At 39.2% G+C, this 27,816-nt stretch overlaps 1 protein-coding gene and 1 pseudogene across 6 annotated transcripts in view; one reads left to right on the forward strand and one right to left on the reverse strand.

Moving 5' to 3' along the window:
• The first annotated feature begins 4 nt into the window (after positions 1-4).
• The window catches only part of CDKAL1 (CDK5 regulatory subunit associated protein 1 like 1), a 625,188-nt gene continuing 597,376 nt past the window's right edge, over positions 5-27,816 (forward strand). For 2 of the 6 annotated variants that reach the window (XM_036448124.1, XM_045584325.1), the window contains exons 1-4: positions 5-121; positions 915-958; positions 8,851-9,023; positions 10,281-10,393. In XM_036448124.1, coding sequence (XP_036304017.1) covers positions 8,854-9,023; positions 10,281-10,393 — 283 coding nt within the window. In that variant the 5' untranslated portion in view covers positions 5-121; positions 915-958; positions 8,851-8,853. Of the gene's footprint in view, positions 145-663; positions 841-914; positions 959-8,844; positions 9,024-10,280; positions 10,394-27,816 lie in introns of those variants that run through there. The other 4 variants (XM_036448125.2, XM_045584324.1, XM_036448129.1 and 1 more) reach the window with 4 other exon arrangements.
• LOC118724619 lies at positions 12,870-14,045 on the reverse strand (annotated as a pseudogene).

Here is a 27,816-nt window from a genome sequence, read left to right on the forward strand (position 1 = left end):
TTTGGTCTTCGCGGGCCACCGTCGCAGGGCATGCGTAATGAGCGTGGCGGGACGTCAGTGTCATGGCGAGCTCCATCTGAAGTCTGCGCGGTGCGAGAGCGGCGAGTGTCATTTAGGACTGGTTTGTAATTTCGCGACTTTTGGGTGACGGGGGTGGAGGGGTCCGTGTGGGACAGAGGTTGGCACATATACCTTTTAGGTCGGAGCCTTCCCCCCCCCAGTTTCAGTCTCTTCCTAGCTGTTGGATGACTTGTTTCGCAGTTAAAAGGGGGACTTGCCAGGTAGGAGGAGGGAACAGAGAGGCTGGAAGTCCTGCCCAAAGTGAGGACGGGGTCGTTGGTCTCAGGGGCTGCTGGGCTGTAGGGAGTATTGACGGGACCTCGGCTCTATCGTCAAGATGCGCTGCATTCGTCCTCGCACTGTCTGCCTTAGTGAACGTGCAGGATGGCAGGAGGCTGTCGCAGTAGCTTTTACAGAGCTGTGTCTCAGTAAGGATTTAAACCGAAGTTGGTCATCAGGGTAGGTGTCTTGTGTCTTCCCTTTTCTTTCTCGTTTACGTGTGAAACCAGTCTGAATCTGGGGCCGACAACGTGTCTTTCGGATGGAAGGTGGTCTGGATGCCTACTTCATATGTATTGCTGTTTTGTAGTCGTTGGTCTTCCTAGAATCACTCAGACGTGTTATAATGCAGGATAGTATTTATTACTGTGGGCGGACGCTGGATCTCATTCATGGCAAATGTGGCAGATGTCAACACACCTGTCCTACTCAGTAAGAAGCTGGAAGTAGTATTAACCTTGCTTTACAAGATAGTCCTTTATGGAGGCTGATCTCTTTTAGGTAATTTGAAAGAGTCCTTACTGTGGTTTTGTGAATTTGTCAGCTTGTTTTTCTAATCAATTTTTATTTTCCAGACTCATCTTTCAAGAGGATTTGAAACTAATTGCAGATAATCAAGGTACTCATTTACTTTAAACCTTCAATGTTTGAGTGACATGTTACACATTATAATGTGCAAAAAGATAGCCTAAGTTCTTAGTAATTTTGTCACTATCATTGTATGGAAATGCTATGATCTCCATATCACTAAATCCAAGAAACACTTTCATTCATTTTGCTTAATCTTTTATTTGTATTAAATTGCACTGACTGTGTCCACTGCTTTGATGAGCTCTCTGCCTTTGCCTTCTATGACCAACTGATTTGCTCCTTTTCTGGCAACCACATCTTGGTTTTCATTAAAAGCTGCTTCTCTTCTTTTGGCTGTTAAATTTGGAGTTTTTCAAGATATGGTCCTGCACCCTTTTCTCTTTTCTGTTCTCTCTCTCTCTGTGTGTTCTGATCCATAATGTTATTCTCTGACTTTTTGATTCTAGTCATCCAAGTGGGTGTGAAGTTGACATCTCATGATTCTGATTTGCATCCCTGATAGCTAATGATGGTGACACCTTTTCACATGCTTATTGGCCATTTGTACATCTTCATTGGAGAAATGTCTATTCAAATCCTTTGCCCATATTTTACACTTGGTTATTTGTCTTTCTGTTACTTAGTTTTTTTTTTTTTTTTGTTTTTTTTTTAATGTATTCTTTTCAGAGACAGCATGAACACTGCCAGAGCACTGGTCAGCATTGCTGTTCTCGGTTGCTTTGAGTCCATATATTCTAAATTCTTTCCGACTATACCAGAACAGGTTCCTTCTTGAAACCTACCACTGTACTAACTGTTGGGAACTTAGTCCAAGTTCCTTTTTTATTTTCTGCTCACTAGTTACAGGTGTTGGGTCTGGGCCCCTCTGTCTGGGGCTGGACTGGAGAAGACATGAGAAGTTGTGGACATATAAGAATGACTCTTTATTGCAGAAGCCAGTGGCCATATAGCCTTCAGACAAAAACAGTTCTTTACAGCAGTCCTATACAGGAAGCAGCCGTACACCAGCTGGTTAATGTGTACATCTTCCCCACAAAGCAGAATTAGTTTCTGTACCCACAGCTGTTATCTGAGTGGCTGCACACTGCCTCCTAGACTCACCATCTCACATTGTAGCGGTACCGAAGCTCTCTGCCTCAGTAGCTTCTCCTGTCTCCCCTGTTCAGCACATGGATTGGTCTCTGTAGCCTCACATATCAACTACCTCTGCGCTTCACTCTTAGCTTCATCTTACTTTCTAGCTTCTCCTTTCACCCACTTCACACTCCAGCAGATCAACTGGCCAGTAACTTGTATATTATTCCAGAGATAAAGAAGGCTTTGTGCCAGTAGTTACAACAATCATATTTTGGCTACAAAAGGGCACAGACTATTCTTCCCCCTATTGGATTTTCTTGGCACCCTTGTTGAAAATCAGCTGACTAGGTAATCTATTTTTAAATCCTCACCCAAAGACATGCTTATTGGTTTTAGAGACAGGGGAGAGGGAGGAAGGAAGGAAGGGGAGAGAGAAAGATAAATAGATAAGGAGAAACATTGATGTGAGAGAGAAATATTGATTGGCCACCTTGCTGTATGTGTCCTAACTGGGGATTGAACCTGAAACTCAGCTAGGTACCCTGACTGGGAATCAAACCCATATCCCTTTCAGTGTAAGGGATCTTGATGCTCCAACCAGCTGAGCCACTTTGACCAGAGCTAGATAATGTATTTTTGAAAAACATGCTAGATGATTTTTTATAGAAGAACAGTGATTTTGAACTTTAGTGGACATCACAGTCATCCAGAAGGCTAGAAATGGAATTGTTAGGTTAAGGGATATATATAGTTTTAAAGTTTGATATGTACTTCCAGATTGTCCTCCAGAAAGGATATGCCAGTTCTACCAGGCTTTCAGCTAGCAGTAAGGTTGTCATTTTTTTTTTTTTAATTGTTAGGTTGAAAAATAATTCGTATTTAAACACTTGTTATTAGTGTGTTTAAACATTCTTTCCTCTGTTTATGTTTTTCCTTTGCCCATATATTTTTTGGAATGTGTTTATATCTTAAGGTCAAATTAGACTCTTGCATTGCTTGTGCTTTGCCAATGAGGCAGAGTTTGGTGTTGAGAGAAGGCCTAGGTTCTAATTCTAGCTCTGTCAGTGAACAAGTCTTTTAGCTTTTCTGGACTTCACTTCTGTATAATAAGAGGTTTAACAATGTTCCCTACCTCTGTAACTGTGATATTGTATGGCAATTGCAGCAGATCCTTCTCATCTCTGTGCTTCCATTTTTTCCCCCCTTCTTTTTTCTGTGGGATGTTAAAATTGTGTAATGTGAAAAAGAGGCTTTTAATATGTCATTCAATTAATAGGCCTTCAGTTGCTCTTTAGTAACATTCAAAGGCACTACCTGGTTTTAGACTTCCACACTTATTTTTATTTCATATTCTAGGCCTGGCATACAGATTCGTGCACTGGTGGGTCCCTTGGCCTGGCCTGTGCCCTCTCGCAATCCAGGATCCATTAGGGGATGTTGGACTGCTGGTTTCAACCTGATCCTTGCAGGCCAGGCCAAGGGACCCCACTCGAGCATGAATCTGTGCACTGAGCCTCTAGTGTACATATAATATCTTTGGTTAATCTCTTCTCACCTTCCCTTCTCCCCCCTTCCTTCTGAGATTCATCATTCTGTTTCATGTATCCATGCCTGTGCATTGAGTGTCTTCCCCTTGGTGGTCAGTGTGTGTCATAGCTACTGGTTGAATGGTTGAATGGTCACTTTTTAGGCTTTTATATATATATGATAATAGTGATAGAAGAAGCCCTATGGATTGGGTGTTTTCTTTATCTTTTCATCCGGAGTAAGGATTTTTTCCTTTGTTACAGAAAGATTAGCTAAATGTTGCTTAAACCAGTGTTTATTCACATATTAAGTTGTTCTTCAACAGATATTGTGTGCCTGCTGTGTGCTAGGCATTGTTATAGGTGTGGATACAATGGTGAAAAAGAGATGGATTCCTGTGTCCTTGTAGAGTTTACACTTTAATGATAAAGACAGATGCAGTTGTATGTATGGTATCAGATAGGTTAATTCTATGAAGAAAAATGAAACATAAAGCATGGTTAGAGGTTAGTGAGAATGTGTGGAATTCTTGATCAGTGGGTGGTTATTTTAAAAGGCTTTTCCAAGGAGGTGTCATTGGAGTATATAAGAGGCAGCAAGCCATACAGATATCTGGGGATGATTTTCCAGACAGAGGAATAGCAATTCTGAAGGCCCCTGAGTCAGAAACTAGTTTGGCCTACTCAGCGAATATCAAAAGGTTAGTATAGTTGGTACAGAATGGGAATAGCTAGGGACCATACTGTGTTAGACTGGGTAGTCTACAGTAAAAAATATTTATTGAGAATATGCAATATACTAGACATAGTTCTAGATTCCACCAGGGACAAATCAATGAACAAAGCCCACAAAAACCTGTATTCTCACAAAGTATATTCTAGTAGAAAGAGATAGACATTAACAAAATAATGGAAACATCTAAGCTGGTGATGAAATGCTATGGTAAGAAAACAAGGTAGGCAGTGGGAATATGAAGTGAAGAGGAAGTATAAGTACATATGGTGAGGTGTGGGAGTTGCTCAGAAAGGCCTCGCTGGTGACATTTGAACAGATTCCTGAAGGGCTTGAAGATGTTCTGTACAAGAATAAAATCCTGAGATGCGTGTACCTTGTAGATACAAACTAGGAGGAAGCCCACATGGCTGAGTGTAGTGATGGGGAGAGTGGCAGGCTTTATGGTCAGAGAGGTAACAGGAAGCTGATTACATATGTCCTTGCAGATTTGTGTAATAATTTTGGCTTTATATTCTGAAGTAGAAGACATTGGAAGATTTTGATCAGAAGCTTGAGTTGAACTTAGATTTTAAAGGGATCCTTGGCTTCTATGCTGAAATGTCCTTTGGGAATAGGGTAGAAGCAGGGAGACTGTCAATAATCTAGGCAAGAGTTGATGTTGTTTTGGACCAGATATAACAAGTGGGCAGAGTGAGAACCAGTCAGATTATGAATATGTTTTGAAGACAGAGCCAATAAGGTTTTATTGGTGCATTGGATTAGGGAGAGGATTCCAGGATTTTTGGCTTGAGCAGGTAGAAGACTGGGATTGCCTTTAAATGAGATGAGGAAAATTGTGGAAGGATCTGGTGGGGTAAGGTAGGGAGAAGATCAAGGGTTTCCTTTTCGATAATTTAAGTTTGAAATAACTATCAGATAAGGGTGTTGGATATGCAGTTGGACACATGAGTCTGAAGTTCAGGGGAGAACTGGGACCAGTTATATAAATATATAGTTGGTATTTCAAGGCTACGGATTGGATAACAGGGTATGCCTATAACTCGGGTGGGGAACATCTGGCGTGAGGGCCATATAAGACCTGTGAAATCTTTTGGTCTGGCCCTGCCAAAGCATTAAGGTGAGTTAATTAAGTGTTTGACCAAATAGAGCAAGTTAATTTTTGGGTTGATAATTTTGTACGGCCTGAAAATGATGTTACAAATATTCAAATGGCCTTTGGCAGAGATAAAGTCCCCACAAGGAGACTTACGGAATGGCTGATGACGTAGGAGGAGAACTTGGAGAGTGTAGTGCCCTACAGATGAGGTCATTTGAGATGACTGAGAATTTATCATTGTATATGTTTCTGGAAGTCATTGAAATCATGACAGGTAATTTTGCTGGAGTGGTGGGGGTGAAAGCCTGGTTCATGAGAGAACAGGAGGGGTATTGGATATTTTAAGTATAGATATATTTTTTAATTAGATATTATTATATAAGTATAGATATATTTTTTAATATATCTTTATTGATTTCAGAGAAAAAGAGAGAGGGACAGAGAGATAGAAACATCAATGATGAGAATCATTGATTGGCTACCTCCTATACACACCACACTAAGGATTGAGCCTGCAACATGGGCATGTGCCCTGGACTGGAATTGAACCTGGCTGGGTTCACAGGGTGATGCCCTACGGAGCCAAACCAGCTAGAGTCTTATAGATAGCTTTTGCAAGAAGTTTTTCTTTAAAGGAGAGAAATGTGAAAGAGACAGTATATGGAGGAAGTGGGATCATGATAAAGCTTTTGTTTTCTAAATTGCAAAAAAATAGCATGTTTATATCCAGATAGTAATGATTCAGTAGGAAGACAATTAGTGAAGAGGGAGCATTGCTGGAATTCTTTGTTGAGTAGGTCAGAGCACAAGGATTGTTCTTAGGGAGGTGGACAGTTATTCATAGTAACAGACTGGTAAGCTGACTAAATGGGCAAAGAACCACTTCTGGGTAAACAAAGAGTCATCCATCTGTGCAGAATGTTGTAGGGCATCTGAGGTCGGCTTCATTCAAACTTTCTGTTTTCAATACCATCTTTAACCATACTAAGAGGAGACCTGTGAGAAATTTTCAGAAAGTTTCTAAGATACATGTGCTTGTTTCTTTATTGCATGCAGTCTTTGCTGTACTAATATATGCTGATAATCTATAAGTAGGCAGAATTTCCTAAATTATTTGACACAGATAGTTAATACCTCAAATAGAACCATTTTTTCACAGATAGTTAATACCTCAAATAGAATCAATTTGAGAAAGACTACTTAATTCATTTCACCTTATCTAGTTCACTGAGTTGGTCAGGCTCTTGTTTGCAAGAGCAGAAAACCCAGCTCAACCTAATTTAAGCCACAGAAATTTATTGGCTCACATGACTGGGCAGAGCTGGGCAGCATCAGGCTTCAGGCATTGGTTGTATTCAGATACTCAAATAATATCAGTGTGGCTCTTTATTGCTCCGTTTTTTATTTTTTATTTTTTATTATTAATTTTCTGCCCTGTGACTGGTAAGTGGTCTCCAGTATCATTAAAATTATCATCCTTCCAACTAAGCCACTTCAGTGAAAAGAGAAGTCATTTCTACTGTTAACTCTGGCACAGAAATCCTCAATATGATTCTGTTGGCAGGGATTGTCATATCCAATTCTGAACAAATCACTGTGACCCGGAGGATGGGTTACTCTGTCAGGCTTGGGTCATGTGCCTCTTTCCTGTGTCTAGAGAAGGAGGAGTTCTGTGATTGACAGTTCCTCTATGATCATGTTGTATGCATGTTAACTATAATTTAGCAAGTCCTTGATTCATTGCCACTTGGGTTATTTGTAATCTTTGCAAAGCTAGCTCAGATTTGAACATAAGTTTGTCTTGTTTATAGGGCATAATTTGTCATAGTTGTAAAGAGTAAATTACTACATACAGTAAAGGACACAAAATGAGCCTGGCTGGAAGCTACTCTTAATTGAAAGTTGTTAATGGAAAGATGAAAATTTGGCAAAAAAAGAGAAAGAAAATTCATCAGAGAGGCTGAGATCAGAGGAGAGTATAGGGTTCTTTTTTTCTTTTTAATCTTCATTGTTGAAGTATTACATATGTCCCCTTATTTCCCCATTAACCCCTTCTAGCCTGCCCCTGACTCCTGTCCCAGGCCTTCACCACCCATTGTCTGTGTCCATGGGTTATGTGTATATGCATATCAGTTCTTTGGTTGATCTCTTCCCACCTACCTTCCCCTGCCCTCCCTCTGAGATTCTGCTCTCTGTTAAATACTTCTATGTCTCTCAGTCTATTTTGTTCATCAGTTTATTTTATTCATTCAAATATGAGTGAGGTCATGTGACACTTGTCTTTCTCTGACTGGCTAATTTCACTTAGCTTAAGAGAGTATAGGATCTTTAATAGTAGTTTAGGCGGCCCAGATGAGAACAGTAGTCATTTAGTGTACATACTTTAAGTAGTCAGCAGAGTGTCGCACAGCACATTGGCTCAGGCTCATCTGGCATGCAGTTCTTGCTGTGCTTCCTTGGGTAAGTTAGCTTCTCTGTGTTTCAGATTTATCTTTATAGTGAGAATAATAACATTGTCTTCATCGTGGAACTGTTGGGAATGGTTAATGAGATGACTGTGAGCACTTGCTTAATGCCTGGGCATAGAATTGGTAGTAGTACTATCAGTAAGTGTACTCATTTCCTATTCAAGATAGTATTTTTTCTTTAATTATTTTTTACATAATTGTAAATTCACGTATAGTTATAAAATTATATGGAGATGCTGTACACTTTATCTAGTTTCTCCCAGTGGTAATATCTTGCAAATCACAACCAGCATCTTAACATTTACATAGTCAGTGCATGCCAAAGGGACTGGTCTACTGGTTGACTGTCTGCCCCCTGGTGGTCAGTGCAAGACATAGAGAGTGGTTGAGCAGCCTTAGCATATTATATCATTATGCTATTATGCTTTGATTGGTTGTTCGGTTGTTCTGCCATCAGTTTATTTGCATATTACCCTTTTATTATATAGGATTATTTTGTAAGTCAAAATTATACCTATTTTTGTCAGATCAAGAATTTTGTAATTAGTTTATATGTGCCATGAGGTTAAAAAGGTTGAAAATCACTGATTTATAACACTATCCTAATCTTATCTGATGTCTACTTCATACTCTGATTTTCCTAGTTATTCCCCAAATGTCTTGCAGCTGGTTAGACAAAGTAATATCTAAACAAGAACATGAATTGCATTTAGTTGTTGCGCTTTTAAGTTTCCTTTGATCTTTAACAGTTCCTCTTCTGCTTTTTTTCTCCCATGATGTTGATTTGTTGAAGACATAGTTCCATATGAACTTTGGAATGTCCCACTATCAATAAGATTGTTTTGATTGTTTCCTTGTGTATCTTTATCTTTGCATTTTCTGTAAATATGAAGTTAAATCTAAAGGCTTTATTGGATTCAAATTCAGCAAGGATATTTTATAGGTGATGCTATATTAAACGGATTTTCTGAGGGACTCATACGTTTGTGTCATTTATAACTTTTCTATATGATGAAGAACATGCCTTCTGCATCCTGTGAAACACTATTGGATGACATAGAAGATATTGTGTCACAGCAAGACTCAAAGCCACAAGATAGGCATTTTGCAAGAAAGCACATTCTTCCAAAGGCCCGAAGGCGAAATACCCAAATGTGTTTGCAAGAGGAAGATAGTCCACCAAGTGATAGGTAAGCTTTTTTTTTTTTTTAATCAATATTCCAGGGTAGTACTGGTCTATGTGATATGCATAATGTCTCTTTTAAAAATATGCTTGAACTTTTTGAGAGGAAATATGTAGATTTATTTTTATTTGAATTAAAAAATACTTTTATTGCTTTCAGAGAGGAAGGGAAAGGAAGAGAGAGATAGAAACATCAATGATGAGAGAGAATCATTAACCAGCTGCCTCCTGCAAATCCTCCCTTCCCCTTCTGAGGATTAAGTCTGCAACCCCAGGTATATGCACATGACCAGAATCAAACCAGGTTCGATTCTGGTCAAGGGCATGTACCTCAATTGCGGGCATATCCCGAATAGGGGGTGTGCAGGAGGTAGCTGATCGATGTTTCTCTCATCAATGTTTCTAACGCTCTATCCCTCTCCCTCTCTGTAAAAAAATCAATAAAATATATTAAAAAAAAAAATCTATGGAGTTAAAATTTCCTGCTATTATAAAAGGACTGAAGTTTATCATATTTGTCCTAAATATGTCCTTAAGGTAATTTTTGTTTAATTATAAATTACTGGGCAATTCCTGTTAAAAGTACCCTTTTCCCCCTAAAACTATTTCATTTTTGAACTCTATTTTTTTAATAATATATTTTATTCATTTTTTACAGAGAGGAAGGGAGAGAGATAGAGAGTTAGAAACATCGATGAGAAAGAAGCATCAATCAGCTGCCTCTTGCACACCCCCTACGGGGGATGTGCTTGCAACCAAGGTACATGCCCTTGACCAGAATCGAACCTGGAACCTTTCAGTCTGCAAGCCAACGCTCTATCCATTGAGCTTAACTGGTTTAGGCTGAACTCTTTTTTTTTTTTTTTTTTTTTTTTAATATTTTATTGATTTTGTACAGAGAGGAAGGGAGAGAGATAGAGAGTTAGAAACATCGATGAGAGAGAGTCATCGATCAGCTGCCTCTTGCACACCCCCTACTGGGGATATGCCCGCAACCAAGGTACATGCTCTTGACCGGAATCGAACCCGGGACCTTTCAGTCCCCAAGCCGACGCTCTGTCCATTGAGCCAAACTGGTCTTGGCTGAACTCTATTTTTATATATGAAGTACTTTTAATGAATAGATTGTGAATGGGTTTCAGTGACTATATATATATATATATAATTTTTTTTCTTGCATAGCATGCCCAGAAATCCTCTAGTGCTTTTTATTTTAAAAATCTTTTAATGAGACTTACTTTTTCTTTTATTGATTGTTTAATAGCACTATTCCAGGCATACAGAAAATTTGGATACGAACATGGGGTTGTTCTCATAATAATTCAGATGGAGAATATATGGCTGGACAACTAGCTGCTTATGGATATAAAATTACAGGTAATGAGATGTGTGTCATGTGTTTTATTGTTTACATTTTTCAGGGCTAAGTTTTTTAGAAGCATGTATTCTAGCTTTAGCAATTGAGGGATATGTTAGCTTAACTTAATGATTTTAATGCAAAACAAAAAACCCTACATTACTGTGGGTTTCATATTTAAAAAGAACTTTGGGAACTATTTTGAAATAAGTTTTGACTTACAGAGAAGTAGTAAAAGTATAGAATTTGCATAGCCCTTCACCCATCTTCCCTTAATATTAACATTTTACATAATTATAGTATAATTGATAAATTAACAAATTAACATTAGTACAGTACAATACTGTTATTTAAACTACGGATCTGATTTGAATTTTACTGCTTTTCCCATTTATGTCCTTTTTCTCTTCCAGGATCCAATCTAGGATCTCATCTCTTATTTATTTGTTATGTCTTTTTAGTGTCCTCTAATCTGTGACAGTTTCTCAGTTTCTTCTTCTTGAACTGCTGAAGAAAAAAGATTAGTTGTTTTATAAAATGCCCCTCAACTTAGGTTTGTCTGATGTTTTCTCATGGTTAGAATACGGTTCTGTATGCATTTTTTGGCAAGAAGAGTACAGAAGTGATAGTATATCCTTCTTAGCGCATCATATTGGGGTGTTCATGATGTCAGTATATCTTATTACTAGGTAACTAATCCTTGTCTGCCAGATTTCTCCACAGTAAAGTTAATATTAATTATTCTCATTGTAATGAATACATATCCTGTTTCTCCTCAGCCTTTTCTAATCCTAGTATTTCTCTGTGGATCTTATCTGTAACAGTTATTACTGCATTATTTGCTTAGTGGTGATTTTCTGTTTTTTTCTTTTATCCACATTTGTTAATTGGAATTCTTATGTAAGGAAGAGCTATCCTTTCTCATTTACTTATATCAGTATGGACCCATGGGAATTTTTTTATTCTGTGAGATGTAGTCTGGTATTACCATTATTTATTTTGCTGCTCATTGTTCCAACTTTGGCCATAGGACCTTGTTCAGGCTGGCTTCTGGGTTTTCTCCACATGCCACTCATTCTTTATTGAGTATTTTCTTACTTCCTGGCACCTGAAGATGTGCCAGTGTAATATTTTCCTTTCCCCAATCCTGGACACAGCCACTTTCCTAGGAAGCCCTGAGCCCTTCCATTAGGAGAATGGTGTTTAGAAGTAGATTGAAGGTCTGGACACTAGGTGTGCTCATTGCTACTGTGCTTTTAGGTCCTCTCATGTGGACTGAACTAGGATTATATATATATAATCACACACGCACACTAACAGCACATACACACACCTATATCTGTTACTGTATTAAATGGCACCATAATTTAAATGTTACAGGCACTGGCCAGTGCTTGCTTAGTTCTAATGATATGAGGACATATTGGCATCCCTACTTAACAAGTAAGAATGGAGAGGTTGTGTCTTATCTTAAATCATTCAGGAAATGAATTCTCTGTCACTCCAAGACACTACTCTTAAACATTATTCTACACCTCAAAGCTGCCTTTGCATATATGATGGGCAAGTCCTCGCTTCAAGATAGCATGTGAGGATTGGGGAGGACTGGAAACATGCTTCTTTCACAGTATTGTTTTTTTCATTAACTAAATGACCATATGTTATTAACTTTATGTTTTTGATTTTCTTATTTTTAAATTTTCTTTTAAAAGATTGATTTCAGAGAGGAAGGAAGAGGGAGAGAGACATAGAAATATCAATGATGAGAGAATCATTAATTGGCTGCCTACTACATGCCCCCTACTGGGGATCGGACTCTCAACCCCGGGCATGTGCCCTGACTGGGAATCGAACCATGACCTCCTGGTTCATAGGTCAACACTCAAACCACTGACCTATGCTGGTTGGGCTGATAACTTACTCTTTAGACAGCAAAATTGGCCTTTAAAAATTAAAAAAAGAATTATTGATTTTAGAGAGAGAGGATGGTACAGAGAGAGAAAGAGAGAAAGGAGAGAGTGAGAGAGACATTGATTTGTTGTTCCACTTATTTATGCATGCATTGGTTAATTCATGTATGTGCCCTGACTGGGCATCGAATCTACAACCTCGGTGTATTGGATGATGCTCTAACCAACAGAGCTACCTGGCCAGGGCACAAAATTGGTCTTAATGCTTTTTATTTATTTAATTTTTTTTATTAAGATAAAATACTCAAAATATGGTTTTAGAATCATTTCTCTGTATTCATTAATAATTTTTAGTACAATTTAGGCTGGGCTTGCCTTAACACATTCTTAAGGATGCTAGTTTGAGTATTAAGAAAATAACCTTTAAAATAATTCCCTAAACATTAAAAAAATCAGAGTTTGACTTTTCCTAGGTAATGTTAATTATCCAACACTTTAATTTAAATTTTAGTGCCTTAGCAATTTGTGTTTGGTCTTACAACTCTACTCTTTTTTATTTATTTATTTTTTTTATTTTTTATTTTTAACAGTTTTCATAAAGGTCTATTTCATTATTGGTGGGTAGCACATTTAACAGTTAAATACATTAAATAATGTATATTTGACTGCAGGACTGCCACATTGGTAACTAGATAACCAATTCAACTAGAAACCAGCTAACAAGTAACTGTCTACATACATATTAAAACACAGGTCTTGTTTAGCTCATCCTGTTTTGATCACCTTCTTGGAGGGAAAAAAGCCTGCTGGTCACATTGGAAATATATTAAGGCCAAATCATCTGATATCCATTCTTAGAGGTTGCTTTCAGTTGGATTAAGTCTCCAACTCCAGAACAAGCCCCAGTTTGTGGCCACCAGCATTAATGCTCTTCCCATCTACCAGAGCAGACAGTGTGAGCTTCACACCAGGCCTCAGAGTCTGAGTGTAGCCCACTCCAATTAAACTAGAGTTGTTGACTTTTGCAGAAATGGAAGCAGTGGGATCCAACTGATATTTAGCTGCAATACCAAAGTGAGTGCAGTTGGTACCTGAAGTCCAGGCAGAGTTTACTGAAGTGTCAAGATCTTCACATACTTTCTGATAAGTAGAGCCTTCAGATTCTGTCCCATCATGGACATTAGTGTGTAGGTGGAAGTTCCCAGCCGTATAGCCCACTGCAAAGTTATTCCTTGTCTGCTTTGATTTGGCACTGTCAAAGGTCATCTGGTATCCAGTAAGCCAGTCCTCGTAACTAAAGACAGCTGAACCATAGATTGCAGGTCTTGCAGAATCAAAGTCAACATCACATCCAAGGTTTATACATTTCCTCTTGTAAGAAGACTTGATTTTACCACTTTTCTTTCCTGAGTTTGGTGAAAAGGTGGTATCACATATCAGTTTCAAACCTTGACAAATCTGGTCTTCAATTGTGATTTCTGTACCCAGAGTGTTATCAGTGTCCCATTTCTCTGTGAAAGTCAGACCTTCTCACACCAATTATATTTGGTCTTTAAGGTTTCAATAACTTTGAAGATGAACCAGATGTTGAGAATTCCACGCCACTGCATGACTTTGTTTTCATGTCCAGTTTCACCAACCCAAAACCAAATCCTTTGTTGAAAATATCTCTGGTAGCTTTGCCAAGGTCAGCATATGATGGAGGAATACACATTGGCTGCACGCAGCTCTGTCCGTAGGTCATCATGGCAAAGCCGCAAGAAGAGGTGGTCTAGTGATCTCCTGGGGGGGTCGTCCCGCCACTCTGCTCACAGCTGAGGCTGCTCAGCTTGCTTGGCATTGGGCTGCGGCTGCTGTGGTAGAGGGCAAAATGAAGGAGACGCTTCCACCTGCCCCAACCCTAACTCTACTCTTTAATGTAAAAATAGAAGCCCAGTGCATGAATTTGTACACCAGTGGGGATCCTCAGCCTGGCCTGTGGGATTGGGCTGAAAACAGCTCTGGATTGTGAGAGGGATCCCAGGTTGGAGAGGGTGCAGCCTGGGCTGAGGGACACCCCCCCCCCCCCATGCATGAATTTTGTGCACCGGACATCCCCTGAGGGGTCTCAGATTGCAAGAGGGCACAGGCCAGGCCGAGGGACCTTACCGATGCACAATCGGGGCTAGGGAAGGATGCGGGAGGTTGGCCAGCTGGGGCAGAACTGCGGAACTGCGGGAGAGCTCCAGGGCGTGTCCGACCTGTCATGCTTAATCCTGATTGGCTGGACCCCAGAAACAAGCTAACCTACCAGTTGAAGTGTCTGCCCCCTGGTGGTCATTGCACATCATAGCGAGCTGTTGAGTGGTCACCCCTCATGGCCCCCCTGCCGGCCTGGTCGTCCCATGCAGCCTGCTGGTCAGTCATTTGGTCATCCCTCACTAACCCCCCTGCTGGCCTGGTCGTAGGCAGCCATCTTGTGAAGACATGAGGGTTAATTTGCATATTACCTCTTTATTAGGAGGTAATATGCAAATTACCTCCTTAATAGGATAGATTACAAGCAAAAGAGAAGCTGTTAAGTTAGTTACATGAAATCCATTGGTGATAGACTAGGGAGGTGGGAGAAGGCAAATCAGGTAATCCTCTGGGATTGGATAAAAGTAAAATGATAGATACCTACTTCTTTTATATAGGTGGGTACAGGATAGTTAACAGTCAACAACTCAGTAACAATGAGGAGACTTGTGATCTCTGTTCCTGTGTGGTGTTTGTGCTTTTAAGGGTCTGGAAAAGGAAATTACTTTGCTATCCAAAGATATGTTATCATAGATGCAAAGACAGGCTCAATTAAGATGAAAATTGACCTTTGTCAGGGAAGATCTTGGGCAGGGAAGAATGAGAGGGAGAGAGGTTGGAGAAAGGTATGTTTAGTTTGTAGTCACATCTGCTTGTGAATGAAAACTACCAACCATAAATTGCTTTTAGTTAAAAAGTTTTCATTTTATACCATTTTATGTGGTCAGGTTCAATAAGTGGCCTCTTTTCTTCCATAAGTGGCTTTTAAAAAATGATTTATTATTTTTTAATCCTTGCATGAGGATATCTGTATTTTTTCTTGTTTTCTCATTGATTTTAGAGAGAAGGAGAGATAGGGGTGGGAGGGAGTCTGGGGTTGAAGGGGGAGGAGAGAGAGAGAGAGAGAGAGAGAGAGAGAGAGAGAGAGAGGGAGGGAGGGAGGGAGGGAGGGAGGGAGGGAGGGAGGGAGAGAGAGAAGAGAAGAGAAGAGAAGAGAAGAGAAGAGAGAGAGAGAGAGAGAGAGAGAGAGAGAGAGAGAGAGAGAGGGAGAGGGAGAGGAGGCGGGGAGGGAACGCGAGCGAGCACAGTTGCTTACTGTACACGCTCCAACTGGGGATCGGACCTGCAATCTGGGATGTGCCATAGCTGGGCATTGAATCATCCATTTAAAAGTGTACAGATGATGTTCCAATCAACTTAGCCACTTCGCCTCTAACTGTCTCCCCGCCCCCAAACCCCCCGCCCCTCCTGCTTTAGGCCAGGCCTAAAGAAATACGTTTTAAATGTATACATTCCATGAGTGTGTTCAAGTAAGCAGTTTTTGTAGGTTAAACTTTTTTCCCAATGCTGACTTTGATGATTGATTTTGGATTATTTCTTTTGGAGATGCTGGGAAATAATTTTTAGTGTCCTCATTGGTGCAGATCTTCATATCTTGAGAATATTAGAATGGTCATAGGTAATTTGAGGCCAAATCTGAGGAATAAAGCATGTGATATGATAATGAACAATGAATGTTGTTTTAGTTAGACATAAGGCATTTTTGTTTATCTTAATTGATTCTGAAAACTGTTCTAAAATAGTTTCAGAAATTGTTTTTTAGCAGTGATTCTTCTATTTTTGTAACAGTGAAAATATTCCCCTTTCTTGGCCTTCAGGCTAATAGCTCGTGCTGCAAAGATGAACTAGAGGAATTCTGCTTGTCCCTTGATTTTTTGCTAGAGCAGCCCCTTGCCAGAAGGTGCCTCCCCTCTCCCCCAGAGGTGGGAAATATGTACAAAATGATGGTTCTCTTAAGATGGATTTGAGAATTAGTTTTTGTGCTAGGCTTTTTGGTTCAATAAACCCTTTCTTTAATACTCTGATCTATTGAATATTGGCTTTTCCATTGGGGCATTGGCACATGAATCTTGTACCTATAACATTTTTTGGATGTCTTCAGAACCTCACAACTCTTACACGGCTTCAGCAAAGAGCTCATAACCATAGCTTACCCCAAGTGACTGCTTTAGGAACAGTCTTCATTTAGATATAGATTTGCTAGATTTATGTGAGAGAGAGAGAGAGAGAGAGAGAGAGAGAGAGAGAGAGAGAGAAAGAAAGAACCCCTGAAAGAGAGAGGGAGAGAGGGGGAGGGAGAGACTGGAGAAAGATGTTGGAGAGAGGTGTGTTTAGTTTGTAGTCACATCACTTGTGAATGAAGATAGCATGTGCTTTTTGGTGAGTGGGAAAAAAATCCTTCCCAAGGCCATTATCTTAGATTCTAGTTCATAAACATATGAGAATAATGTGTGTTATATACATATGAAATATTTGTGATAAGCTTACCTCAGTCAGAATAGTGTGTTTAGCTTGGGTGCTCACAGTTTCAGAGAAATAAATTTAAAATTGCTGGGCTGTTACAATTCTTGATAGTTTCTTTGTATATTTCTGTATAGTTTATTTATTCGGCAAATGTTTTCTGCACATGGTATGTGTTACAGGGTATAGTGCTGGGAGATGTGAAGACGTGAAAATGAACTAAACATGGGGTCTAGCAGACAAGAAACTTATTGTTTTCGGCAAGAAAAAGCCTGCATATTGTATGTTATATCTTAGTAGTTATTTTAGTAAATGGTCAAGCTTTAATGTAGTATTCTTTTGTTTTTTATAATACAGGGAAGTAGGGCCTGCTTTATTAAAAGAGCATTTCCAATTTATATTTTAGAAATGCTTGGTGATAATGTCAAGTCAGATTTTACATCTTATGTTTAAATAAAGAAAATCAGTATGTCTTTGTAGAAATAGATAAATATTAGTTTATTTGGTATAGGAGCTAGTATTATAATATAATTGAATGCCTGTAGTGTAAGCATATTTTCTGGACCTGGCTATTTAGTTTGAAGTTGCTTAAATTTTTTTTTTTTAATATATTTTATTGATTTTTTTACAGAAAGGAAGAGAGAGGGATAGAGAGTTAGAAACATCAATGAGAGAGAATCATTGATTAGCTGCCTCTTGCACATGCCCTACTGGGGATGTGCCCGCAACCAAGGTACATGCCCTTGACCGGAATCGAACCTGGGACCTTTTAGTCCACAGGCCTACGCTCTATCCACTGAGCCAAACAGGTTTCGGCTGAAGTTGCTTTAAATTTTAAGCCTGAGGTCAATGGGACATATTGGATTGCTGATATGGAAGTGCTTGCGTAATAAGTACATTCAAGGACAACACTTGTGATCTGTAGAATTTTAAGGACATTAAAGTTGCACTTTTCGTTTGGACTTGGCTGTTTGGAAATTACATAATTAAAATGTAAGTGCATATAAAATTTCTTAAGAAAAACAACAATGACTGCTTTCTTATTTCAGTTTTAAGAACTGCTGACCTTAACATTACACATAAATATATTGAGTTTATCTTTATAATAAAATATTTAAAAATGAATAGATTAATTCTTTGGGAAGCTTTTTCAACTTTTTCAAAATGCAACTAAATGAAAAACATATTATGCTTCTCTTAGGTGACAGTGTTTTATGCAGGCTAGTTCTATGTAAACAGGATTTTTGTACATATTTTTAGGTCAGGGAGCTGAATTGGTTAAAAGCTACTCTGTCTTATAAATTTCATATAAGTTATTGCAAGTATAAAATGCCTACATCTCAGCATATTTCAAGACGAGGTGATTGATACTGGGAATGGAAGACACATGACCTATATACAGTGTCACCCACTGTATGTGCTGAAACTGACCACGAGACATATCTGTTATCTGTCACCATAACCTCTGCTTCTTTGCACTATGCTATGTAGTCTCTCAAAGTTGAGAATTTAAAGCCATTTCAAATGGAAATTTAATATTAATGGCTTTTATTGTTTTAAAATTTCTTCTCTTTTAGAAGTCATTGATATATTGGGTCTAGTAATAATTAATGTCGTTTTCCAACATTCGTTTAAAATCTTGCTTGGCGTTGACTTGTATTGACATAACCTTCAAACACGTGGTATCTACAGAACGTGTGAAGTGCAATTAACAAGTTTTGCTTGAAAAAGTTTGTGTTTGGTTTGGTTTTTGTTGCAAAACTAGGGCTAAGAAGATGGCAGATGAAGAGCATATTCGGCACTGCATGCTTTACGAGTTCCAATTAGGAAGAAAAGCAAGTGAGGCTGCAAAAAACATCTGTAGTGCTCTTGGTCAAGATGCAGTTAGCGCCAGAAAATGCCAGCGTTGGTTTGAGAAATTTCGCGAGGGAAATTTTTCGTTAGATGACAAGAGTGGTCGAGGCCGTGTGTCCAATTTTGATCAAGAAGCTCTTCAAGCTCTTTTGGTGCAAAATCCTCAAATTACCCAACAAGAGCTTGCGACAACTTTAAATTGTTCACAAAAAACAATTTCCAATCAATTGCGTGCACTTGGCAAAGTCCAAAAGTTTGGAAAATGGGTTCCTCATGAGTTGACCGACAACAACCATAAAGAGTCACAATTTGCAGTTCACTCCTCTCTCGTCAAAACCGTTTGCCGTTTTTAGAGCAAATTGTTACCAGAGATGAAGAATGGGTGCTGTATGTTAATTTGAAAAGGCGGCCTCAATGGTTGGACAAAAATGAGGCTCTGCAGCCCACGCCAAAACCTGACTTGCATGCGAACAAAGTGATGTTGTGTGTTTGGTGGAATTTTAAAGGAATTCTTCATTATGAACTTTTACCATCTAACCAAACCATTACAAGTGCAGTGTATAGTGCCCAATTGGAAAGGTTAGCCCAAGCTTTAAGAGAAAAAGAACCCGCGCTGATTAATCGGAAGGGCGTAATTCTTCACCACGATAACGCACCACCGCATACTGCAAGAATCACTGCTGAAAAACTGCGCCAGTTGGAATGGGAAGTTCTCCCTCAACCTGCATATTCTCCTGATATTGCCCCTTCCGATTACCATTTGTTTCGTTCTTTGCAAAACTTTCTTCTTGGAAAAAAATTTAATAATGAAGAATGCCTCAAAAATGCATTGACCGAATTTTTTGCATCAAAATCACAAGAATTTTACAACAGAGGGATTAAAATGCTTCCTGAGCGTTGGGCACAAGTAGTAGAAAACAACGGCCACTATATTGTTGATTAAATTTTGTTGTATTGTTTAAATAAATTCGATTTAAAAAAAAGTATTAGAAAACGACATTAATTATTACTAGACCTAATATATGCATGTATACAAGTCCTTCGGTTGATCTATTATCTCCTCCAGATCTTCCTCCCCTCCTCACTGTTATTTGACAGTCTGCCTGTTGCTTTACTTTCTCTATATCTGTCTCTTGTTTGGTTCATCAGTTTATAATGATCTTTATCATCCACCAATGAGTGAGGTCATGTGGTGTTTCTCCTTCATTGATTGGCTTATTTCACTCAGCATGATGTTCTCCAATTCCATCCAGGTAGCTGCAAATGATGAGAATTCCTTCTTTTTTATGGCAGCATAGTATTCCATTGTGTAGATGTACCATAGTTTTTGGATCCAGTCATCTGCTGATGGGCACCTAGGCTGTTTCCAAATTCTGGCTATTGTAGATTGTGCTGCTATGAACATAGGGGTGCAAATATCCTTTCTGATTGGTGTTTCTAGTTTCTCGGGATATATTCCTAGAAGTGGGATTACTGGGTCAAATGGGAGTTCCATTTTCAGTTTTTTGAGGAAACTCCACACTGTTCTCCACAGTGGTTGTACCAGTCTGCATTCCCACCAGCAGTGCACGAGGGTTCCTTTTTCTCTTCAACCTCGCCAACACTTGTCGATTGTTGATTTGTTGATGTTGGCCATTCTGACAGGTGTGAGATGGTACCGCATTGTTGTTTTGATTTGCACCTCTCGGACAATTAGTGACTTTGAGCATGTTTTCATGTGCCTTTTGGCCTTCCTTCTGTCTTCTTTTGAAAATATTCTATTTAGGTCCATTGCCCATTTTTTAATTGGATCATTCATCTTCCTTTTATTTATTTGTATAAGCTGTCTGTAAATGTTGGAGATTAAACCTTTATCAGTGGTATTATTTGCAAATATGTTCTCCCACACCGTGGGCTTTCTTGTTGTTTTGTTGATGGTTTCTTTTGCTGTAAAAAAGCTTTTTATTTTGATGAAGTCCCATTTGTTTATTTTCTCTTTAGCTTCCATTGCCCTAGGGGCAGTATCGGTGGAGAAGTTCTTTTGGCATAAGTCTGAGATTTTGCTGCCTGTGGATGCTTCTATTATTTTTATGGTTTCCAGTCTGATGTTTAAGTCCTGTATCCATTTTGAGTTTATTTTTGTGAATGGTGTAAGTTGGTGATCTAGTTTCATTCTTTTGCATGTGTCTGTCCAATTTTCCCAACACCATTTATTGAAGAAACTGTCTTGACTCCATTGTATATTCGTGCCTCCTTTGTTGAATATTAATTGAGCATAGTGATTTGGGTTGATATCTGGGTTCTCGATTCTATTCCATTGATCTATATGTCTGTTCTTTTGCCAGTACCAGGCTGTTTTGAGAACAGTGGCTTTGTACAATAATATAGTTTGAAGTCTGGTATTGAGATCCCTCCTACTTTACTCTTCTTTCTCAGGATTGCTGTGGCTATTCGGGGTCTTTTATTGTTCGAGATGAACTTTTGGAGAGTTCTTTCTAGGTCAGTGAAATATGTTGTTGGTATTTTAATGGGGAGTGCATTGAACCTATAGATTGCTTTAGGAAGTATGGACATTTTGATGATGTTGATTCTACCAATCCATGAACATGGTATGTTCTTCCATCTCCTTACATCTTCCTCTATCTCTTTTTTCAGTGTCTTGTAGTTTTCCGCAAATAGATCCTTTACTTCCTTTGTTAAATTTATTCCTAGGTATCTTAATTTTTTTGGTGCGATGGTAAATGGAATTGCTTTTTTAGCCTCTGTTTCTGTAGTTTCACTGTTGGTGTATAGAAATGCCATGGATTTCTTGGCATTAATTTTGTATCCTGCTATGTTGTGAAATTCATTTATTAAGTCAATTAGTTTTTTAATGGAGTTTTTTGGGTTTTTTATGTACAATATCATGTCATCTGCAAATAAGGATAACTTTACTTCTTTTCCAATTTGGATGCCTTTTATTTTCTCCTCTTGCCTAATTACAATGGCTAGTACTTCCAGTACTATGTCAAACAGGAGTGGCGAGAGTGGGCATCCCTGCCTTATTCCTGTTCTTAGAGGGAATTGTTTTAGTTTTTGCCCATTGAGTATAATGTTGGCTGTGGGTTTATCATATATAGCTTTTATTATGTTGAGGTATGATCCTTGTACTCCCACCTTGTTAAGAGTTTTTATCAGGAAATTGTGTTGGATTTTATCAAATGCTTTTTCTGCATCAATTGATATGACTATATGATTTTTATCTTTCAATTTGTTAATGTGATGTATCACGTTTATTGATTTGTGGATATTGTACCATCCTTGCATTCCTGGAATAAATCCTACTTGGTCATGGTGTATGATCTTTGTGATGCTCTGCTGGAGCCGATTTGCTAGAATTTTGTTGAGGATTTTGGCATCCATGTTCATGAGGGATATTGGCCTGTAATTCTCTTTCATTGAGTTGTCTTTATCTGGTTTTGGTATTAGGGTGATGCTGGCTTCATAGAAGGAGTTTGGAAGTGTTCCTTCCTCTTGGATTTTTTGGAATAGTCTGAGGAGGATAGGTTTTAGTTCTTCCTTGAATGTTTGGTAAAACTCTCCTGTGAAGCCATCTGGCCCTGGGCTTTTGTTTGCTGGAAGCTTTTTGATGACTGTTTCAATTTCTTCCCACGTCACTGGTCTACTGAGATTTTTAGATTCTTCCTGATTGAGTTTTGGCAGTTTGTATTTTTCTAGGAATCTGTCCATTTCCTCCAGGTTGTTCAGTTTGTTGGAATAGAGTTGTTCGTAGTATTTTGTAACAATCCTTTGTATTTCGGTGGGGTCTGTTGTTATTTCACCTCTTTCATTTCTGATTTTGTTTATTTGGGTCCTCTCTCTTTGTTTCTTGGTTAGCCTGGCTAGAGGTCCATCTATCTTGTTTATCCTTTCAAAGAACCAGCTCTTGGTTTTGTTGATCTTATGTATTGTTTCTTTGGTCTCTATGTCTTTTATCTGTGCTCTGATTTTTGTTATTTCCTTCCTTCTGCTTACACTGGGCTTTTCTTGTTGCTCTTTTTCTAACTCTTTGAGTTGTAGAGTTAGATCATTTGTTACCATTTTTTCTAGTTTTTTGCAATAGGCTTGTAAGGATATGAACTTCCCTCTCAAAACTGTATTTGCTGTGTCCCATAGATTTTGGATTGTTGTGTTTTCATTGTCATTTGTTGCCAGGATGTTTTTAATGTCTTCCTTGATTTCGCTGGTAACCCAGTCCTTGTTTAATAGCATGTTGTTTAGTCTCCATGTGTTTGATTTCTTTGTATTATTTTTATTGTAGTTAATTTCCAGTTTTATGCCATTATGATCTGAGAAGATGCTTGATATGATTTCTATCTTCTTGAATTTGAAAAGACTTTGCCTATGTCCCAAAATGTGGTCTATCTTTGAGAATGTCCCATGTGCACTTGAGAAGAATGTATATTCTGTGGCTTTGGGTAGAATGTTCTGAAGATGTCAATTAATTCCATCTGGTCTAGTGAGTCGTTTAGGATTAATATTTCTTTGCTGATTTTTTGTTTAGATGATTTGTTGAAGGGTGACAGTGGGGTATTAAAATCTCCTACTATGATTGTATTGCTATTAATCTCTCCCTTTATGTCCTCCAGCAGTTTTTTTTAATGTATTTGGGTTCTCCTGTATTGGGTGCATATATATTTACCAGGGTTATTTCTTCTTGTTGGATTGTTCCCTTTAGTATTATGAAGTGGCCTTCATTATCTCTTGTTATGTCCTTCACTCTGAGATCTAATTTGTCAGATATAAGTATTGCTACCCCAGCTTTTTTTTCATTTCCATTTGCCTGGAAAACTTTTTTCCATCCCTTCACTCTCAGTCTGTGTGCATCTTTTTTTCTGAGGTGGGTTTCTTGTAGACAACAGATGTATGGGTCTTGTTTTCTTATCCAGTCTGACACCCTATGTCTTTTGATTGGAGCATTTAATCCATTTACATTTAAGGTTATTATTGATAGGTACTCATTTGATGCCATTTTTATTCTATACTGGTGTTCCTTCTTCACTTCCTATTTCTTTATTTTTACAGTAGACCGTTTAGCATTTCTTGCATTGCTGGTTTGGTGGAGATAAATTCCTTCAGTCTTTTTTTGTCTGTGAAGTTCCTGATTTCCCCTTCAATTTTGATTGATAGCCTTGCTGGCTACAGTATTCTTGGATTCAGACCCTTCCTTTGCATGACTTTGTATATTTCATCCCATTCCCTTCTGGCCTGATAAGTTTCTGTTGAGAAATCAGTTGTTAGTCTGATGGGGGTTCCTTTATATGTAACTTTCTGTCTCTCTCTGGCTGCTTTTAAGATTCTTACTTTGTCGTTGTTGTTTGCCACTTTAATTATAATGTGCCTTGGCGTCTGTCTTCTGGAATTGATTTTGCTTGGGACTCTGCGAGCATCTTGGATTTGTGTGGGTTTTTTCTTCTCTATCAGGAAAGTTTTCTGTCATTATTTCTTGAAATACTTTTCCCATGTCTACCTCAGTTTCCTTTCCTTTTGGAACCCCTATTATTCGAATATTATTTTGTTTTGTATTGTCCCAAAGCTCCCGTAGGCTCTCCTCCTGCTTTTTAATCTTTTTTTCTAGAAGCTGCTCTAATTGGGTATTTTTTTCCATCTTGTCTTCTAGCTCACTGATGCGGACCTCCGCTTCATCTAGTCTACTCTTGATGCTTTCTATTGAGTTCTTCATGGTAGCGATGTCATTTTTCATTTCTTCTTGGTTCTTCTTCAATTCCTCATGGCTCTTCTTCACTTCCTCATGGTTCTTACTCATTTCTTCTTGGTTATTGTCAAATTTCTCTTCCATTCTTTTTAGCCAACCTATGATCATTATTCTGAACTCTTGCTCTGGTAGGCTGCTTGCCTCTGACTCGTTTAGTTCCTTTTCTGGTGATGCCTGCTTTTCTTTCATGTGCGGGGTATTTTTTTGTCTTCCCATGGTATCTATTTTCCGGATGTTCTTTTTATGTGGTGTTCCTTCTCTTGTGTTGATTTAAAGGTGCAAAATACAACACTACCAGGTACAACACAAGAGGCACTTAACAGGAATGTATTTTTCAATTTTAATAACCCCTAATAAAGGTGACCACTATAGAAAGGAAAATTAGGGGATAGGAGAGAAGGAAGGAAGGTAAAAATAAAGTAAGGAAAAATTAAAAAATAATAATAATAATAAAAAAAAATAAGTAAATAGATGGACAAAGAGATAGTCAAAGAAGAAAAATAGTAATGACAAAATGAAGGTGGAAAACAGGGAAAAAAAGAAAAGAGAGAGAGAGAGACACACACACACACAGAGAGAGAGAAAAGAAGCAAACTAAAAGAGAGATGGGAAACAAACTATATATATGTGGAGAAAATTGCCATAGAACAACCACTGAGCCCAGCCAATGCGAGTAACAATAGTTGGAGGTTAATACAAACTACAATATCCACTATTATTAAGTAAGGCTATGATATGCAGAAGTAAAAGAAACAAACAAAAACAGAGGACTTTTTTTTTGTTTAAAAAATACAAAGCAACAATAACAACACAGGAATAAGCATAACAATTTCACTAAAAAGCATAAAAATTCACAATAATCAACCTTTACACAAACCATGAGAAAAGGATAGAAAGTAGAAAAGTTTTTTTTTTTTTAAACTAGTTAATATATTGCAGAGATTGGTATTTATACACTTGGATCAGGGGTTGGAACTTAGGTCTATAAGTATAGTGAGAGCTTTAGCAGGGGGTATACAGAAAGAATAGAGGAAAAACTAAGGCCGGAAAGGGATAGGATAAACTGTAGACTAAAGGGTAAAGTTTAGTAAGAGAGTGATGGTGTAAAGGTTGAGTTGAGATAGGGTTGAATGATGATACAGTAGAGATTAAAATAGAATGAAGGTTACTCCCAATGTAAAATAAAGAAGAAATAAAATGATACTGGAGAGGAAAAGAAAAAAAAAACCCCAAAACTGCAAAATAGCAGTAGTAATAGTGATGATAGAGATTGAAAAATGTAATAATTGAAAAGGTAAAATCAAGTAAGGGAAAAAGAAAAAAATTCGTTTCTTAAGTAAAAGATGTAAAAAATGAAAATTAAATAAAAGATGTAAAAAATGAAAGTAAGATAAAGAATAGTAAAATTAGCATAAAAATGTCCAGTAGTGGTCATTCACTTCCTCTGTTGTTGTATTTGGCACACCTGATTCTCGGACCAGAGAATCTTGTAGTTCCCAGCATTCCACTGCACCTCAGTTTTGTAAGGTAGTCCTTAATTTTAGGTAGGCTATATCTTAGTTATTTGTGTCCATTTATTTTTGATTAATTAAAAGAAATAGAAAAAGAAAAAAAAAAAAGGCAGTTTGTAATTCAGCCCTTAGGTGTCAGTGTTACCGGTTTGACCTCCCAGTCTTTTGGTTGCTCTGGCCTTCTTTCTCTATGGCTCTAGCTGGCAGAGTGCCAGCTGGCTCCCAGACTATCTCGTCTGGCTCCTATCCCTTGTTTCCAGGAAGGCAATTTCCCCCTGCGATTTCCCGGATATGCCCAACTGGGCAGTCCTTCCCTATTATTCAGACGCAAGGGGGTGAAGGGGATCAGGTGCCTAGGTGTCCAGGTGTTCCGCCCTTGGCGGGACAGCCGCGATTCTTAACAATCTGTCCCGTGTCCCCCTGGCGTTTTAGAAAAAGTCCCGCTTCTGGGGATGATTACGCCAAACCCTGGACTGGGTGTTGCCAGACAGGTTTCTCGCTGCGGCCTTCTTTGGGCGCAGCTCTGGCATGGCTGCCGCGGCTCTCCGGGCTGCACTGGGGGCCGGGCCTTGTGGCACTCTGGGCTACAATAGAGGTGGGGCCGCGGCGCTCCTGGGCCGCTCTGGGGGCGGGACCTCGTGGCGCTCTGGGGCTACAATAGAGGCGGGGCTGTGGCGCTCCTGGGCTGCCTGGGGGCGGGGCCTCGTGGGAGCTTTGGGGCTACAATAGAGGCGGGGCCGTAGCGCTCCTGGGCCGCTCTGGGGGCGGGGCCTCGTGGTGCTCTGGGGCTACAATAGAGGCGGGGCGGTATTGCTCCTGGGCTGCTCTGGGGGCGGGGCCTCGTGGGAGCTCCGGGGCTACCGCTGCCTGCGCCGCCAGAACCCTCAGGCTATCCCCGCAAACTCTGACCTTTCCGTGGGTAGCTGATGAACTCCGTTGAATCCACGCGTTTGCACCGATTGGGGCGTCACAGGTGCTCGATGGACTCCTCCCCTGTGGGCTCTCCAGGCCTCAGAGATGCTCCTCCTTTCCTGGGAGGGTGGTGCAGCCTTCCCGCAGAGGCCGGAGCTCCGGGAAAAGTTGGCAGTGCTGGCCACTTGGTCAGGAAATCCTGTCCAGCGGAACCTTCCTTACTTTCCTAGAGATATCCGCTGCCCTTTAGCTGCTAATCAACATTCCCTGAGCGACTCAGACTCTGCCTTTATCTGTTTTGGGACCGGAGTCAGAACAAGTCCATCTGTTCGGTTGCCATCTTCAAGCTCCGCCTTCTAGAAGTCATTGATATTTGACCCTTATTAGAACTCCCTTCTTAAAAAAAAAAAAAGTATCTTTCTTGATTTCAGAGAGGAAGGGAGAGTGAGAGAGAGAAACATCAATGATGACAGAGAATCCTCAGCTGGCTGCCTCTTACATGACCCTTCCCCCACCTCCCCATGTGTGGTATTGAGCCTGCCATGTGCCCTGACTGGGAATTGAACTGAGACCTCCTGGTTCATAGGTGATCCTCAACCAGTGAGTCATGCTGGTTGGGCACTCCCCTCCAACCCTCGCCCTCCACATTTTTTTTTTTTTTGAACAGAAGAGAGAAGATGGTATGTACCACTGGACTCCATACCATAGGAGCATGCTCATTTTATTAATTTCAGCACTTAGGAGTTGGAAGTAAGCTTTTCCTTTTGTTATTGAGGTCATTGTCAGCTAAGAGCTACCTAATCCTTTCTCATCTCCTTCATTCCAGATGTAAAGGGATTTCCCAATAGAACATAAATATATCATCATCTTGATTTTTGTGTTTTTTTTGAAACTCTAATGAATTCAATGAAAGAATCATCCACAGTCTTTGTCCAGGGCTCTTA

This window comes from Pipistrellus kuhlii, unplaced genomic scaffold, assembly GCF_014108245.1.
Source record: "Pipistrellus kuhlii isolate mPipKuh1 unplaced genomic scaffold, mPipKuh1.p scaffold_m20_p_2, whole genome shotgun sequence".
In the NCBI taxonomy this organism is placed as follows: Eukaryota; Metazoa; Chordata; class Mammalia; order Chiroptera; family Vespertilionidae; genus Pipistrellus; species Pipistrellus kuhlii.